At 46.8% G+C, this 18768-nt stretch overlaps 1 protein-coding gene across 1 annotated transcript in view; it reads left to right on the top strand.

Moving 5' to 3' along the window:
* The window catches only part of RPP25L (ribonuclease P/MRP subunit p25 like), an 18377-nt gene extending 15106 nt beyond the window's left edge, over positions 1-3271 (top strand). The window contains exon 2 of the mRNA XM_034774666.1: positions 2489-3271. Within this exon, the coding sequence (XP_034630557.1) occupies positions 2495-3055 (561 nt within the window). The 5' untranslated portion in view covers positions 2489-2494 and the 3' untranslated portion in view covers positions 3056-3271. The remainder of the gene's footprint in view (positions 1-2488) is intronic.
* The last annotated feature ends 15497 nt before the right edge of the window (positions 3272-18768 follow it).

Genomic DNA, 18768 nt, shown 5'->3' on the forward strand with positions numbered 1-18768 from the left:
CCCCCCCATATCCACCCTCCCCGCAGCCCCGAGCAGAGACCCCCCGCATATCCATCACCCCAAGCAGAGACCCCCCATATCCACCCTCTTCGCACCCTGAGTGGAAATCCCCCACACCCGCGAGCAGAGACCCCACTTCCCCTGTCTCCATCCCCCCCTAGACCTCCAAGCGGAGACACCCCCCTGTCTCCATCCCCCCACACCCTGAGCGGAAACTCCCCGTTTCCATCCCCGTACACTCAAGCAGAGATTCCTCTCACCCCTGTATCCATCACCCAAAACAGAGACCCCCTCCCCCCATATCCATCCCTTTGGACTCCCCGAGCAGAGATCCCTGTATCCACTGATTCCCAAACCCCCATACACACCCCTGAACAGAGACCCCCTGCCCCATATTCATCCATCCCAACACTTCCTATGCCCCTGAGCAGAGATCTCTCTCCTCCCATACCCATCTCCCCTCTAATCCCCTGAACATAGACCCACCCCATATCCATCCTGCCTTACTCCCTGAGCAGGCACTCTCCTCCCCCATATCCATCCATCCCCAACCCCCACCGCCCCCCACGCACTCCTGAGCAGAAACCTCCCTCCCCCCATATCATCCCCCTGCACCTCTGAGCAGAGACCCATTGTATCCATCTATCCCAATCCTCCCACCCCTGGTATCCATTCCCCTGCACCACTGAGCGGAGACCTCTTCCCCCCCCCCCCATATCTATCCATCCCAACCCACACCCCTGAGCAGAGATCCCCCCACAGCCCTGAACAGAGACCCTCCTCCCTTCCCTGTGTCCCTGAGCAGAGACCCTCCCTTCCCCTATCCCTCCCTCCCATCGCTTATATCTATCCATCCCAATCCCTCCCATGCACATCCCTGAGCAGAGACCCTCCCCATCCCCAGCATCTCTCCTTTCCAATCCTCCACCTACATCTATCCACCCAGTCCCACCCTGCTGAGTTGAGATCTTTACCCACCCACCCCCATCCATCCCAGTCCTGTATGTTTCCCAACCCTCCTCTCAAACCCTAAGCAGAGACTCCTCCACCTTCTCATTAGGGGGGACATATCTTTTCCCCCCAAAAAAACGGAGACCTCCATACTTTCATACCTTACATCAGCTAAGATCTGACCCCAGGCCTTGTACCATAACTGGCTAGAGTCAGGGGGCTCTGATCCTTCCAGCTCATCCAGCCTCCTTCAGTAAAATTCCCCTTCCTCTGGGCTGCATGTATCATCAGGCTTTGGGTTATTCTGGGGATGGGAATTGTTTGTCTCTGATGTGAAATAGCTTCAGGGTTCATGTTATGCTGGTTCCAGAGTCCCTCGTGGGGCACAAATGTGGTAAATGTCCCACTGACGTAAAAATAACAGTCCTTCCTTCCCCTGAGTTCGTTCCTGCATTTCACCAGTGACTCTATTTGTTTAGTTTTACCATTTCTCTATGCTTGGGACTGCAGGTTAGTTCAGAGTCTGGCTCCCATGTGCTAGCCACACAGAAGCAGTGCTTGGATTGCAGATAATGCATAGTAATGTTTGAATCCAAACTAGCCTGCCATTTATTATTTACTTTTTCAACGTTTCAGATTGTTCCTATTAATGTTTTGTGTGACTGTCGTCATCTCTAACTCCAGAATCGTCTCTAAAATCTCTAACTCCAGTACTTGGCAGCATCTTAGACTGGAGAAGTTCATGTAATCGGGCAAATAACATTTTTCAGTAGAGTTATGTGAAATGGAGGCGTTTGGTATGTTTGGGCCTACTACTCAGGATGCATTCTTCTATATCATGGTAGCTATAGGTGCCTAAAACTGTCCTGATCATTTCCAGGCAAATCTAAGCAGCATGAGTAAATAACTTCAGAGCAAAGACTGTCTTCCTGTGTTTGCAGCCTCTCGCACAATGAGATCCCTGGGTGCTGCCACAACACGAGTAGTTGAATATGAATTAAGATACTGTTTAAATTATTGAGTTCAGCTAGGCACTCTAGAACAGGAGTTCTCAACCTTTTTCCTTCGGAGGCCCCCCAACATGCTATAAAAACTCCATGGCGGGGGAGGGGCTGGGCTTCAGCCACTGGAGGGGGGTTGGGAGCCTCGGGGAATGGGGGGCTCAAGGCTTCTGCCCCTTGGGGTTGAGGGAAGTATCTGCTGGGGCACCGGTGATCCAGGCTTCAGCCGCTGTGGCTTGGGGCTCCGAGCATCCCTGTTTGGCGGACCTCCTGAAACGGCTAGTGGACCCCAGTGGCCCACGGAGACCTGGCTGAGAACTGCTGCTCTAGAACATGCTAGAAGTCAGAATATAGTATTTAGCACAATGGGGTCCCAGTCCATGACAAGGTCTCGGGTGGTATGGTAACAAAAATGAATAAAGTGTGGATTCTACTCAACTTTTATCAGTCAGGTAATGTAGCCCGTGAATTTAGGTATGTTGCCTTTGTGAATCATAATTAGAAATATTCATTGATGCTGTTCTTCTCATTTACAGTGGTGAATGATGGAGAATTATAAGAAATCCAAGATTGTGGAGAAGCCCTCTCCCCTTCCATTCACCAACCTGCCTTCAGATATTATCGAGATGAAAGTGAAGGATGGCAGCAAAATCAGAAATCTTATGGGTTATGCCATCGGCAAGATGGAGTCAGACTCAGTTAAACAGATTCTTTTCACTGGCTCTGGCAAAGCCATCAGCAAGACTATCACTTGTGTGGAAATCATGAAGCGACGGCTCAAGGGACTCCACCAAATCACCAAAGTGCTCTTCAAACAGACCGAAGAGATCTGGGAGCCCATTGTCCCTGAGGCTGGTCTAGATGCCTTGACAGTGAAGAGAAATATTCCTGCCATATGTGTCTTGCTGAGCAAAGAGGCGCTAGATTCCCAAGAGCCTGGGTATCAGGCCCCAGGCTCTTTTGATGCCTTCTGGATCGAGACACTTAAAGCAGAGTCCCAGGGACAAATTAAGAGAAAGCAGGGTGGAGGAAGGGGGGCTGGCCACACAGGAAAGCATCCTAGATCCGTTGGAGGACGTGGAGAATCCTACAAAAAGCCTTGAGGAAAAAGATAAATCAGAAGCAATTGTTAATGGCGTCAAGAACAAAAAACCGAGCCACCTAATGTGGCTCAAGTGCTACCACCAAACACAGAGTGACTGAGCTCCTTGGTAGAGAAGAGCTGAAACCTAGCACAATTGGGAGAGGGATGAGGGGCATGTGAAAACAGATATGGGCATAGCCATGGCAAATAAATTCTCATAACGAGTCTGGCATTCTATTTTGACAAGGTTTTTTGTTAGTTATAGCTCAATATATTATCTCATAGAGCTGGAAGGGACCTCGAAAGGTCATCGAGTCCAGCCCCCCACCTTCACTAGCAGGACCAAGTACTGATTTTTGCCCCAGATCCCTAAGTGGCCCCCTCAAGGATTGAACTCACAACCCTGGGTTTAGCAGGCCAATGCTCAAACCACTGAGCTATCCCTCCCTGTTGAAGACCTCCTTGGTGATACTTCGCTGCTTATGGTTTAAAAATGAGGCAAGGTAGACCAGACTTGCCCAAACTCTGTTTAATGGTAATTTGCCAGGAGTCATGAGGCCAAAAGTAATCTGCATTAAATGGAGTAGGTTTCAGTTGCCCTGGATGCTGCTTTGAAGATGAAACGTGCTATGCCGCAGTCTGCGTGAGCCATGCGTCTGTATTAGAGATGAAAGGGTAGTGGGCTATGTTGTAGAACTCTGAGCTTAAGGTTGCATTTTTGGCTTTCCCAACTAGTATTGCAATGGCATTTTGTTGGACTGGACCTCCTAACAGAGCTTTTGGGCTCAGTTTCCCTTTTTTGGGTATGTTCTGCTAATCCCTTGAGAGAGACTGGTGATCTGAATAAGGAGCTGGAATCTCAGCTCTGACAGTTACTGCTTGTGTGCCCTTCGGGGAGTCACATCCCCTCTATTCCTCATTTTCCTTGTCTGGAGAATGGGGGATGTTGTATGTATGTCACGGGGTTTTGCGAGGATAGTAATTGGTGTAAGTCATCTTGACATACAGCTCTGTAAAAGTGTTCAGTACAATTGTTAATAGTGAACACCAAAGCAAAAACTATTTTAAACCCTGCTTTGTGAATCATAAAGGGAAAAATAAAGTTCCCTCTTGTGTTTTACATTAGAAATCTTGTCTCCATCCTTTCCTCTTTTTGCCAGAGGCCATTAGTAACGTTTAGAGGACTGGACTAGAGGCATCACTCGAGGCTGAAACCTGAGCGCACACAGCTGTGGTTGAGGAGGAAGGGATTAATATGTTGAACTTTTTTCTTCTTAAAGAATTGTAAAAGGCTCCAACAGGTTGTTTCCCGTTACAAATCGTCTTTAAAGCCTCAGAAAGGGTTAACGCTTGTGTTCTCTAAAGGGATTGTGGGGCAGCTTTTTGCGGTTAAGTGGTCTTAAATCTGTGTAAGTACTTTTGAAATAGTTCTGAAGCTTCAAAACTTTGCTGAAAGAAGCAGAGGAAATAACTTAGTTTCCTTATTATGCTGTTTCATTTTATGAATATCTGTTTCAGTTAAATATGGGTCAGGAAAAAGATTCTGTAGTTGTAATTGAAAGATTGTTACTTGCAAGAACGAATCTTATAAATTGCTTTCTGGATGATGTCCATAATTTCCTCTCTCTCTTCTGTTAAATGCATCAGCAATGGAACACTAACAGACTGCCTTCAGAGCCTGCCAGAGCCACTCTTTACTTAAAATAACACTGCTAGGTCAATTGAAGTCAAATGTAAACTTTTGTAAAATCAAGGATTTACGTAAGTCATTATTGGAGGGAAGCATGTGTGTCTTATGTCATATTATGTGAGAGACTTTCACAATCAAGAACAAGGTTTTTTTAATCTGCATGCTCACCAGCACACAAGATTGACTCACATACTTACCTCTAAAGTTGAACATGTAAGTGTCTTTTCAATCATATCACAAAAGTCATGTTTCACAACACAAGTTGCATTCACGATCGCATAAACTTTTGCACAGCTTATTTTTGTCAGCAAATTTTATCACTTATGCATGTCTTACTTGGTGCTCTCATCATTAATAAATATAAATATTTCCTTGAAACACACACAATACTGTGAAATTTTTTTTTGTGAGGATATAAATATTTGCCTGCCAATGTTGTGTTCCAGTGCTAATGTATGAGAGACAGAGTGAAAGTGACTCTCCTATATTTGTTGTCCAAGCTGAATGAAATACAAAGTTATACATAGTGTCAATGGGAAAACGTGAACCAGATTTGTGAAACTTTTTCTTCAAAAAATTAGAAGGATTGTTGATAGTGCAGGGAAAGAAAGTTGGTCAGTTTTCAGAATGGAGAGAGGTAAATAGCGGTGTCCCCCAGAAGTCTGTACTGGGACCAGTCCTATTCAACAGATTCATAAATGATCTGGGAAAAGGGACAAAAAATGAGGTGGCAAAATTTGCAGATGATACAAAAGTACTCAAAATAGCTAAGTCCCAGGTAGACTGCGAAGAGCTACAAAAGGATCTCTCAAAACTGGGTGACTGGGCAACAAAATGGCAGATGAAATTCAGTGTTGATAAATTCAAAGTAAAGTACATTGGAAAACATAATCCCAACTATACATATAAAATGATGGGGTCTAAATTAGCTGTTACCACTCAAGAAAGAGATATTGGAGTCACTGTGGAGAGTTCTCTGAAAACATCCACTCAATGTGCAGTGGCCGTCAAAAAAGCAAACAGAATGTTGGAAATAATTAAGAAAGGGATAGATAATACATCAGAAAATATCATATTGCCTCTATAAAATCTTGAATACTGTGTGCAGATGTGGTCGCCCCATCTCAAAAAAGATATATTGGAATTGAAAAAGGTTCAGAAAAGGGCAACAAAAATTATTACGAGTATGGAACGGCTTCCGTATGAGGAGAGATTAATAAGACTGGGACTTTTCACCTTGGAAAAGAGACGACTAAGGGGGGGATATGATAGAGTTCTATAAAATCATGACTGGTGTGGAGAAAGTAAATAAGGATGTGTTATTTACTCATAACACAATAACTAGGGGTCACAAAATGAAATTAATGGGCAGTTGGTTTAAAACAAAAGGAAATATTTTTTTCACACAACGACAGTCATTCTGTGGAACTCCTTGCCAGAGGATGTTGTGAAGGCCAAGATTATAACAGGGTTCAAAAAAGAACTAGATAAATTCATGGAGGGTCCATCGATAGCTATTAACCAGGATGGGCAGGGATGGTGTCCCTCGCCTGTTTGCCAGAAGCTGGGACTGAGTGATGGGATGGATCACTTGATGATTCCCTGTTCTGTTCATTCCCTCTGGAGCACCTGGCATTGGCCACTGTGGGAAGACAGGATACTGGGCTAGATGGACCTTTGGTCTGACCCAGTATGGCCACTCTTATGTTCTTATGTCACTTATGGTTTTTAACCTGACAGTTTCACTTTTTAGCTGGTGAAAATGAGGTTTTCATAAATTGCTCCCTTTCAGAGGCTTACTGTTGCCTCTCCTGTCCTCCACTACTGGAATAATTAAATCACATTATAAGGCAGATGTACAAAGATGGATAGGATAATCTGCCTCTCTTGAAATTCATGACCTGAAGATACTGGCTACATCGCATTACTACATCCGATAGCCTGAGGCTCAACTGATTTTTATTAAGATTTAACTGAGTACGTTTGTCTTCACACCAATCTTATATGCTTTGTTTAAGGATCATTGTGTGATTAGAAATTATTACAGGAGTTAAAGGTGCATGAAGTCTGTAATGCAGATTTAGAATTTATCCATGTAATTATGCCATGAGTAACAGTCTAGCGTGTGTTTGTGTGGGAAATTCATGAGACTCGGAAGCTGCTTGTGAAGTTCTCTTTTTGTTTTCAGACTCTGTAAAAAAAAGAAAAAAAAACCCCACTGTCAATGAAGTGTCTGTATCTCTTGAAGGCAGACGGATACAAATTGAGGCCCCAGTTCAGCAAAGAAGTTATGCATGTACCTAACTAATTACATGAGTAGTCCCATTGGCTTCAGTGGGACTATCTCCATGCTTTAGGCCCCAATTCAACAAGGTACTTAAACAGGGAGACAACCTGGCAGAGGAAATATAAATAAATAAGCAAATTTATTCTGGTGGAAGTGCAACGAGGTATATGATGACTGGAGATACTTTGAAGATGAAGATTTCATTTAAATTGAGGTAACTCGTTTTCAGAAGAGGCATGCTAGTCCTAGCAGCTGGCACAGAGCTCCCGTCTTCCTTAAAGCTAGGGAGAAGCTTGGCTTTTATTAACTAATTAGCAGAGATAAGTAACAAGTGCCAAAGAAGCAAGCAGAAGGGACTGATCAAGCTGAGTGGGTCTAGTGAACCTATCGCCAGAGGGCTCAAATTGTTTTTTACTAAAATACTCTTTTGAAAGAAAGCCAGATCAAAAAATGGCATGTGTAATCCTCTTTAGTGTACCACCTAGCACGTAATGCCTGTAAATCACAGCTGCAAAGTGCTTCTATTTTTAAGTAGGTGTTTAAGTTTGAAAACTACCAGATCAAATTACTATATTAACCCACCTTTGTGACAGTTTTTGACTTCTAGAAACTAAGACAGATGCTGCACTGTTATTCCCAATGAGGATTTTTGTGACTTCCTACACCATACGAGCTCTGTGATGGCCCCAGAACCCAGAGACGGAATTACTTTGAATCTTTCTCCGGGAAGCTGTGGATGTCTCTGATTTTCCAGCACTTACACATATAGGTAAACGTGCTATTTACGCAGCAGGAAGCCATGCTACTGATCCTTTTTGAGAACCCCACAAATGTTGCCACTGTCTCATGTGGCGGTTGCAAGTCCTGCTTCCTCATGGCTGAATCAGAGCCGTGAATGTGGCTTCTTTCTGTTGGGAGAATGGAATAGGTTGGCTTGATCGCCCTGCAATTGTTGCTGTGTTTTGTTGTGTCATGCAGGTGGTAGTTTGAGTCCGGTTCTGTACCCTTTCCTCTAGCCATTGGTTGGCAGGGCCTGAGACTGCTGTTACCCAGGAGATACAGGAGAGAGGACGTGTCATTCTTGTCAACATTAGACAAAGATAAACGTTGTCTGGATTCAGTGTTCTGCCTGTTGATGGCACACTATTGTGCATGCCAAACCAAGGGGTCAAACTCATAGAGGGGCCCCATTTGGGAGACTGTTTTGTGGATACCCCTCATCTCACTCGCTCCCCTATAATATCCTTGTGGCAACTACAGCAGTTGCTTTCATAGGCGACGGAGAGAGGAAATTATTTAATGGATTTTTAGCTCGCAGTGCCATGTGGCAGCTGGAAACAAGGAGCAGAGCCACCCTTATGTGACCAGCCAGCTCTCTGCTGACCACAGTTTAAGAACTACTCTAATTATTATTTGTATTGTCATAAGAGCCTAGCAGCCCCAGGCACAAACCAGGACCCCGCTGTGCTAGGTGCTACACAAACAAAAAGATAGCCCTTTCCCCAGAGTGCTTACAAGTCTAATTCAGTATCTGGCTTCAGGGTTCAAATTGATAATCTACAGGGGTCAGGAAGGAATGGTCCCAGACTGCGGTAAGCCTCCTTGGGCATGTCTACACTGCATCTGGGAGTGAGCCTCCCAGGCGGGGCTGGGCTCCTGCTAGTGCATCAGAAATAACTGTGTAGACACTGTGGCTCAGGCTGGAACACAGGCTCTGAAGGCACGGGAGAGGGTGGTGGGTGGGCTTGAGAGCCCGAGCTACATTGTCAATGCAACATGTCTGCAGCTGTTTTTAAAGCGCTAGTGTGAGTCTGTGGCCCAGGGCTGGGACACTCGCTCCCAGAGGCAGTGTAGACAAGCCCATAAAGCCTGCTTTTATAAATCAGCCAGAAGTCCCCTCTCTGTCCTGTGCTGATCAGCCTGCAGTATCCACAGCACTCCCTCCGAGCAACTTGTGGGGGAGGGATAGCTCAGTGGTTTGAGCATTGGCCTGCTAAACGCAGGGTTGTGAGTTCAGTCCTTGAGGGGGCCATTTAGGGATCTGGGGCAAAAAAAATAGTTGGGGATTGGTCTTGCTTTGAGCAGGGAGTTGGACTAGATGACCTCCTGAGGTCTCTTCCAACCCTTATATTCTATTCTATGACAATAACTTGGACCCTGAACTATTTGCCATCATATGAGGAGTTTGCTCTGGTGTTAGATTGGAAGGCGGGCAACTGTATATTGTGCACTGGATTTTTAAACTATATGTATTTGGGGGAGAAGAGTGTTTAAGAACTACTCTTATCCCTCTGATAATCAAGAGAAACAAACTGTTTAGGCTGCTAAATGTGCAACTCCCCCTAGTGATGCATCACGGAATGATGCCACTGGGGTGGTATGGACAGGTACTATGTGTTGGGACCATGTACGCTAGCTCCAGGTTGGATGGATAGAGTCTCAGTGTTGCTGTCTGTTGCTTACCCTTTTTTGGCTTGTCAGTCTGAAGTCCTCTGTTCCAAGTGCTGCCATCAGGACCCTTGCATTGAGAGCTGCAGTGTGCCTGAAGGCAGGAGTCTTCCTTTCATTTGAATTCCAGACGTTCACTTTCCTCCCTTTGAAGATCACACACTTTCCCTTCTTTAATGCTGTCTGCTGTTTATCATCCTCAATTGCAGAGGCTTATGATCCCGCCTGAAATATTCACAAAGGCCCCATCAAGCAGAGCGAAAGCCTCACCCAGGAAAACAAGGGGAAGGAAGAGCCAGGTTTGCTTTTATTAGTGGGATGTTCATCTGAAGCAGGGGTTCCCTCCTTTCAAACAAAATCTTTGAAATCCCTTTAGATGTGAAGAGCTGTTTTGCTGTCAGGCCTGGTCCATGAGACTTTAATTGGGTTCTTCCAGCTTCAGAAGAAATGCCTCTACAGAGCTCTTCAAGTTCTGGGGTTAGTGGACCCTGGTGGTTAAGTGCTGGGAGCAGGTTGGGTATGCTTCTTGCCAGATTCAATGACAAGGTTATTCTAGAAGCTGTGCTCTGCGGTCCCAATACTAAAATGGTAAGAATGTATAAGAGATGTAGCCCTTCCCCATGCTTCTCTGCCATCCAGACTTGCCTCATCTGCATTTCCCACTGCTGTCTTCAGGCCTTCTTCCACATACCTCCTGCCCTCGCTGAACTGATGGATAAACCTCTACCCCCTTCACCTCCAAATCCATCTGCAAGGGCCCACTCCTGCCATGACACCTATAAGACATCAGCCAGCTCATTCTTGACAAGCAGTTGGGTTTAAGAACATAAGAACGGCCATATTGGGTTAGACCAATGGTTCCCGAAGTGGGGTTCGCGAACCCCCGGGGGTTTGCAGAACGTTTCAGGGGGTTCGCAAGAAAAATGTCATTAATGGCGGCCAGAGGACTCTGCTGGGACCCAGTTGCAGGGCAGACAGCCCGAGCCCCAGGGAGAGCGGGGCTGGGCAGTTTGAGCAGGCAGCCCGAGCCCTCCCCTGTCAGCCTGGGAGCCGGCAGCCTGAGCCTTGGGGAGAGTGGGGCCGGGCAGTTTGATCCAGCAGCCCGAGCCCCTCCCCTGTCAGCCAGGGAGCCGGCAGCCCGAGCCTTGGGGAGAGCGGACAGTTTGAGCCAGCAGCCCGAGCCCTCCTGTCAGCCAGGGAGCCGGCAGCCCGAGCCTCGTGGAGAGCAGGGCTGGGCAGTTTGAGCCGGCAGCCCCAGCCCTCCCCTGTCAGCAGGGGAGCCAGCAGCCCCGAACCCCAGCACTCCAAGCGGGGTGCAGGTGGCAGCTTGGATCCCTGTCCCACCTTCCTCGGCGGAAGAAAAGCTGTTTGCGATCCAAACCAGTCAGAAGCACGTTGTAGCCAGTGTAGGAGTGTTAAGGTGTCTCAGTAATTGTCCTGCTCTCTGGAGGGCTGATTTGCTTCAGTGAATGAATCTTCTCAGTTTCTAGTTTGTTGGTTGTTCGCAGTCTCTCTCTCTGTTATTTTTATTAGAACTTTTGTACACAAGTTCAATGGATAAGTGGCTGAAAAAGGAAAGTGTAAAGACGCTGTAATCAGCTAGTGTTTCCTCAAGTCCACACTGTGGAAAATCTAAGTCTAATGATCATGATGGTCCTGAAAAGTCACTTACAAAGAAAAGAAAATATGATGCTGATTATATAAAATATGGCTTTACATGCATTGGTGATCAAGAACATCCACAACCACTGTGTGTGATTTGTGGTGATGTTCTAGCAAACAGCAGCCTCAAACCTTCTCTACTTCGGCGCCATTTAGAAACTAGGCATCCTGCACAACTCGACAAGCCTGTTCACTTTTTCAAGTGAAAATTAGCTGAGAAGAAAATTGACATTACCAGTTTTATATCCAAAGCAAGTACTGATCATGAAAATGCACTTAAAGCATCATACCGGGTGAGCTATCGAGTAGCAAAAGCATCGGAAGCCCATACCATAGCAGAGAGCTTGATTGGTCCATGTATAAAAGACGTAGTTCATTGCATGCTCGGAGAAAAGGCTGCAAAAAGGACTGACATGGTACCTTTGTCTAATAATACATTGTCACGAAGAATTAATGACATGTCAAATAATGGAGAGACCACAATTGTACATAGAGTGAAAAATAGTCCATATTATGCTATACAGTTGGATGAATCAACTGATGTAGCTAATCTAGCTATTTTGCTACTGTTTGTACATTATGTGAATGAAGGTATGGTTGAAGAAGACTTGTTGTTTTGCCGACCATTGGAAGAATGTACAACTGGAGAAGATATCTTCAATCTGACTAATGCATATTTTCAAGAAAAGGAAATAGATTGGTCTCGTTGCCTAGGCATTTGCACTGATGGGGCCACATCAATGACAGGGAAGTATACTGGATTTGTAGCTCGAACAAAAAAGGTTGCATCAAAAGTCTCTTGGACTCATTGCAGCATCCATAGACAAGCCCTTGCAACAAAATGCATGCCAGAGGGACTGAAGGAAGTGCTGGATAATGCAGTGAAAATGGTGAATTTCATAAAATCATGGCCAACAAATTCCAGAATATTTCATGTACTTTGTGAAGAAATGGGTAGTATACACGTCTGGGTGTTGACCCAGACTGAAGTTAGATGGCTCTCAAGGGGTAAAATCCTTGTGTGCTTGTTTGAGGTTAGAACGGAAATCCTAGGTTTTTTTTCAACAGCCATCTTTTCCACCTTGGTAGCTGTATGGAAAATAATGTCTGGATCCAGAGCCTAGCTTATTTAGCAGATATTTTCTCAAGAATTAATGACCTAAATTTATCTCTTCAAGGCCTCAATATAACAGTTTTCAATGTGCAAGAGCGAGTTGAATCCCTGATAAAGAAGTTGCAGTTCTGGGGAAGTTGTTTGGAAAACAATCAAGCTGAGTGTTTCAGTAATCTTCATGACTTCCTGGCAGAACATAAACTTCAGTTGGATCAGTGCACTAAAACCAATATAATTGTACACCTAAAAGGACTTTGCACAACTTTCAGGGAATACTTTCCTGCTATGTCAGGCGATAATGATTGAATTTGCAACCCTTTTGATGATACCACTTTCTCAACACAGATATTAAACACCAAGGAAAAAGAGAAATTGATTGAGATCTCCTTTGATTATGAACTGAAAAGGAGTTTCAGAAATCTATCATTGATCAACTTTTGGCTGAGTTTAAGAAACGAGTACCCCCTTCTGGCAGAAAAAGCTGCTGCAGTTTTGGTACCGTTTTCAACAACATACTTATGCGAGAAAGCATTTTCCTCGTATGCACGTCTGAAAACCAAATACAGAAACAGACTTGATGCCGAACCAGACCTGAGACTTTATCTTTCTCCAGTGGTTCTAGACTTCCAAGAGCTATGCAGAGCAAGGCAAGCGAATCCATCACACTGAGGAAATTTAAACTTTAATCCCTGGAAATATTCATTTTTAGGAGGGGGTTCACGAGATGTCACAACTTAGTGAAAGGGGTTCGTGGGCTGTTAAAGTTTGGGAACCACTAGGTTAGACCAATGGTCCATCTAGCCCAGTGTCCTGTCTTCTGACGGTGGCCAACACCAGGTACTTCACAAGGAATGAACAGAACAGGCAATCATCGAGTGATCCATTCCCTGTCATCCGCTCCCAGCCTCTGACAGTCAGACACTGGATACCCAGAGCGCCGGGTTGCAAGCCTGACCATCTTGGTTAATAGCCATCGATGGACCTATGTGATTGTTTTCTTATCATTTTTTTTTATACCACTAGTTTATGGTATTAAAATTGACCGTACTGTGGTTTGGAGAAGGGACTGTCTTCCTGTGTGTTTGTACAGTGTCTGATTCAGTAAGCCCTGCCACTGGTTGGCACTTCTGGGTGCTGTCACAATGTAAGTAACAGGCAGCGTGGTACAGTGGCTTGAGCATGGGACTGAGAATCAGGGAAACGGAGATCTTTTCCTGGCTTTGTCACTGATCCGCTGTGTGATCTTAGGTAAACAAGGCAGGTGAGGGAATATCTTCTATTGGATCAACTTCTGTTGATATGAGAGACTAGTTTTCGAGCAACACAGAGCTCTTCTTCACATCTTTTCCCCTCTCTGTGCCTCTGTTTTCAAAATATAAGGTTAGGGACATTTGTGCTTCTTGCCTTGATATTAATGGATGCAAAGCTCCACCGAAGGAGTAAAAAGAAAAAACTGAAGTGGGTGACAGCCTAGCAATCCAGGCCCTACTCCTACGCCCATTGGAAGTCATGCCAAAGCTCCCATTGGCCCTAGTGGGTCGGATCAAGTAGGATGCGTGCCCAGGTTCAAGAATTAAGACTGGGATGTTCCAAAGTGCTCCTCGTTGGCCTAGTTCTGTCCTGAAGTCACTGGTAATAGTCCCATAATTAGCATCAGTGGGAGCAGAGTTAGACCAGGGCTGAGTGATCTTGAAAAACCCACCCCTATAGTCTCAACGTCCAGTCCTGCAAAGGGTCGAGTACTCTGAACTCCTATTGACTTGTGGGGTGCTCTGCACCCCACCGGATTGGGCTGTCAGGTGCGAGTTTCTTAAGGCTGGGCCTAGCTCTGCTCATGTGTCTGTCCGCTTCCCCTGCTAATCTGGAGGGGCACAGTCCTTCCCCTTCATAGGGAGCATGCTCCAAGCAGCTCAGACTACGGTAGCATCAAAAGATCAACCCAAACATCACACTCCACTCTAGCAGGTCCTGTCCCAGATACTCAGGCTCCCTGTTCTGTGTCTACGGAGAAGCCAACGCACTCGCTGTGAAAAACTATTAAACGGCATAGCATCTCATCAGCAGGCTCTGCAGAGAGACAGCAGCCACCAGATGGCCCAAGGCGCCTGATTTTTATATTCAGACAATGCACCACAGCCACAGCTCTTGGCCTACTTTTATTACAATCCTACCATGTGGTTTATTTTTGCACTCAGGCTCCTAAACACAGCTCGTAAAATACTGGAAAGAAGGAAGCTGCTTCGGGCTAGATGAATAGACAGCCCTAGCCAAATGCAGCAAACATTTTTAAATGACAATGCGGCATTTGTGTTTGTCCTGATTCATCCTCTCGGTTCCCCCACCTCCTATCGCACCACCCCAGGGGCCCTGGTGGCTTCCCTAGCTAAGAAGGGGGTAGGACTGTCTCTCTTACACAGTGGTTTGCAAATTCTCTCATGCCACGGACCATTTCAAATCAAAATCCTTTTAGGCCCATCTCCGTTCCCAACCTTGACCCCTCCACTTCCTGACGCAGCTAGTAATGATGGGTTTTCTGGACAAGTAGTTTAGTTTCATCTTGTTTTCTTAACCATCACAGTGTTAGCTGGCTGGTTAGTTCTTCCTCTCACCCTTCTTTTCTCCTCTCAGCTGTTTTCTTCCTTTCCCTGAATTTAGGGCTGTACATCTATCAGGATCTCGTCTCTCCCATTATTTTGTGTCCTCTATGACCCGGATCGCTCCAGGTCTCTGTGCCTCTGGCTGCCTAGGTGTATGCTTTGGGATTTGCAATATCACAGTTGCTACAGCTTTGAAGCATATCTGCAGGCCACCTGGAACTGCTCCCAGACGTCCTGGGGGCCACAGATTAAGAGCCAGTGATCTAATGGGACAAATGAATGCATCCTGATATTGTTATGCTGGAGGGTGTTGGTAGCAGCCATCAAGTGCGTCTTTTTTATATGGGCAATCACAGATCTTGTTAAATGTGTGCTAGCTGCCTTTCATTCAGCCTAATCAAGGGAGCAAGTAACTGTCCCTTTGTTTAGTGATTGCTGAACCAGTAGAAGCTACTGCCCAAGTCATGGCCAAGGCTGGAGTATAAGCTGGGGGACTGAGCACTGACTGGATTGTAACGGTGTGTGTCAGCTACAGAAAAGCCAGGAGACAGCAAGGAAGTTCTGGTAGTGTGACCCTGGGAAGAAACCCAGAGAGAGAGCTTTTGGAGGGCAGAGTGCTGACTGGAAACGGTTGGATTTCCAAACAAGGAAACTGCCTGTTGTTGTTTGTTCCTAGCCTGTTCAGGGAAACAGACTTTGTGAACCTTCATTGTAAATAAACAGGACTGCAGCAAAGACATATCTGACTCACATAATCAATTTCTCCTCCTAACTGAAACAACCGGGCAAGGCCTTGAGCCTAGGCTAGCTGCTTGGGTCAAAAGGGACAGCGCTATCATGCTGTTTGTATTAGGATGTTGCCTTGATGCATTGTGACACCGTTCGCTACAGCATGGTCCCTGGAAGTGATTCTGACCCCACTCCATGAACCCCAGGATGATGCTAGAAAACCTGGGCTGGGCAGCAGCCCTACAGCCTATTCCTACTATTCCTTATGGATTCCATAGCCAGAAGGGACCACTGGGATCTAGCCTGACCTTATATGGCTGGAGGGGACACTCCCAAGGCCCTCCAAGCACTGAGACAGGTATGAGGCTGGGTATCTCACCAGGGTCTCAGGTGAAATGGATGGACTGCTTGCCCCCAGGACGCCCTTCGGTGTGAATTTGAGCACCCCCAGGTGCCCAGACTTTACAACACGGCTCTCCACAAACCTGCCCTCTCTGTGCCTATAAAAATAAAGACACACGATGGGAGACAAGGGCAATGGGTGGGAGGGGCCTGGAGAGTCACATGACCCCCCCCCCCGAACACTGTGATGGGGGCAAGGGGCTAGCAGCTGGTAGGGCCAGAGCCTCTCCTCTTCCAGTCCTGCTGCTGCACCCTCCCACGCTGCCTGGGAGGGGATGCTGCCCGGCGTGGTGCAGCGCAGTGGGACAGATAACATGCTGGGATGGGGCAGCGGTACTTTCCCGAGTCCCAGGCAACCTCCGGCCACTCTTCCTGGGAGGGGACGCTGCCCAGCGCAGTGGGGCAGAGCTCCCCCACCCCACCAGGTAATGTGGGATGGGGAAGGGACAGGATCGGGAGAACGTGGGGGCCCTGAGATGGGGCTGAGGTGGGGAGGAGTCACATGGGGGTGTCACGTGTTAGGCCATGTGCCCCCCTTTGGCTGGTGGCCCCTTTGTGTCCCGCCCCACTAGTTGCCACTGTGGGGGAGGTAATACCTTTTATTGGACCAACTTCTGTTGGAGAGAGAGACAAGCTTTTGAGTTAAAGAGCTCTCTGTAAGCTCAAAAGCTTGTCCCTCTCACCAACAGAAGCTGGGCTAATAAAAGAGATTACTTCCCCCACCTTGTCTCTCTAATCTGGGACTGACACGGGCTACAACAACACAGCATCCATATCAAAATAAACACACCCAACTGTGATGTTTGTTCTCCCTAGTACCACCCATTTCTCCTTTGGGTTCACTGGGGCTTAATAATCCACAGACTTCTCAGGCACAGAACGACAATGCTGAGGTTGCAGAAGGGGTCTGGAAGTAGCAGAGAAGGTGGCTACCAGGAAGGTGTGGGGAGCAGAATCTGGTTGGAGCCACAGCAGGGCCCACCACCGCACTGTATGGCCTCAGTGCTGTTTCAGGATTGTGAGCACGGGCACCTCTCTGAACAGCCCTTACAGGGCCCAGATCCAAGCAAAGCCCCTCAGACCTTAATGGGAATCGCTGGTCAGATGGGAGCCGGCCAGCTCCTGGTGTATTTGCAGAGACTCATTGTCTCCGTCCTAATAGGAGCTGCTGTCCTGAGGCTGGTTCAGCCTGAAACTGGAGGCCTGGATGGTTAATTACGAGGTGCGCTGCTCTCTGTGAGTCGCAGTTTGAAATGCAGAAACTCTGGGCAGGGGTCAAGAGTGGCTAAGGGCCCTTCAGCCTGCAAGGAGCGGCTGCGAGTCCTCGCTGGACGTGGGGGGTGTAACGGAGACAGCAGTGGGTGCCATGGTTCAGCAGGAGATGACCACCGGGCTGCCTCCCCCTGCTGCTCTCTGTCAGGGCCGTGATGCCAGCCCCGGGGCAGGGACGGATTAACCCCAAGGCTAATAAGGCAATAGCCTCTTAGGCCCTTCTATTTTTAAGCCCTACTGGTCAGGCAGGGGGTGACCAGACACTACAAATCCGGTTACCACGGGAACCCGTGCCAGCTGTGGGTGCAGTTTGAGTAGGCATTGCCCCTCTACTCCCCCCACCCCCAGTTTCTGCAGAGCTCTGCTTAGCTCTGTCCCTCTCCTGGGCTGAGGCTGGCAGGCAGCTCCAGGACACTGACTCCCAGGTCCTAGTGCCCATCACCGTCATCTTCTATGTGTGCTGGGTCCCGTTTCTGGACAACTGGTGAGTGCCTAAGGAGGGGGAGAAGAGGCAGTACCAGAGCAGTGGGGGGGGGAGCTTGCACAGAACCTGCACACACGCTCTATCCAGCTCCAGCCGGAACGATTGCCCCTCCCATGTATAAGGAATGAATTCCCACACATTTGTAGGAAAAACAAAACATCCCATTCTGGATACCAGTCCTTTAACTTTTACAGAGCCTTCCATCAAGGGGCTTCAGAGTTATGATGTAATACTGTATTGAACTGTACTAAAAATCAAAGACATCCAACTTTTTTCTTTGATGTATTTTTCTGTACTAGGCTGCACAGGCAACCAAGTTCTTTCCTTACGCTCAGCCTAGTTCCACAGGCCAACGCAGCTTTGTACTTTTAAGGGGTTACAAAAGCACTGGAGGAAGCTCAACACACAATGTTGTACGTTTCTCCCTCCCCTCTCCCTCAAGGATTCTAAAGCCACGTCTTAGCAGGCTATGATAGAAAGACTGGTGGAATAGGCTAAAGGCAGGTTCTGTCCATTTGCTGGTTCACTAGCAGTTCAACCCATCATAAAAGTACCTCACATTTGATTTCTTTTGAGTTTCATTCCAAAAACTTAAGGTAAATAAACCTGAAGTTAGTCCTCATTTTTCTGCCCAACTCAAACTCACTTCTTTCCCAAGTGGAAAATGTTGGGTGAGCCTGGGATGTGATTTGAGAAGGGAATGAGAACACAGGCCAATTCCTGCTGACAGTTACACCCGTGTAGCCTTATTGACTTCAGGGAGAACAGATTTTTTGCACAAGACTAGATTTTGGTCCCTTCTGCTTTTTCACACCTGGTATAAGCAGAATCTCATTCACTTTCCTCCCCTAAACTCAGAGCACTTTAAGGGGGAAAAAAAATAAGCAAGGACGGCTTGATTTACATTTACATGCAAACAAAACAGGAAGCTCTCCCTTCATTCTACACCAGCCTTAAACAAACACCAGACCTCATGCAACAAGGGTGTCACTACAGCAGCTGTGGTTGGACTGTTCTTTTGAAAGATCCTTAATGGTTCTTTTAAGA

This window comes from Trachemys scripta, chromosome 6 (genome assembly GCF_013100865.1).
Source record: "Trachemys scripta elegans isolate TJP31775 chromosome 6, CAS_Tse_1.0, whole genome shotgun sequence".
NCBI classification, from domain to species: Eukaryota; Metazoa; Chordata; order Testudines; family Emydidae; genus Trachemys; species Trachemys scripta.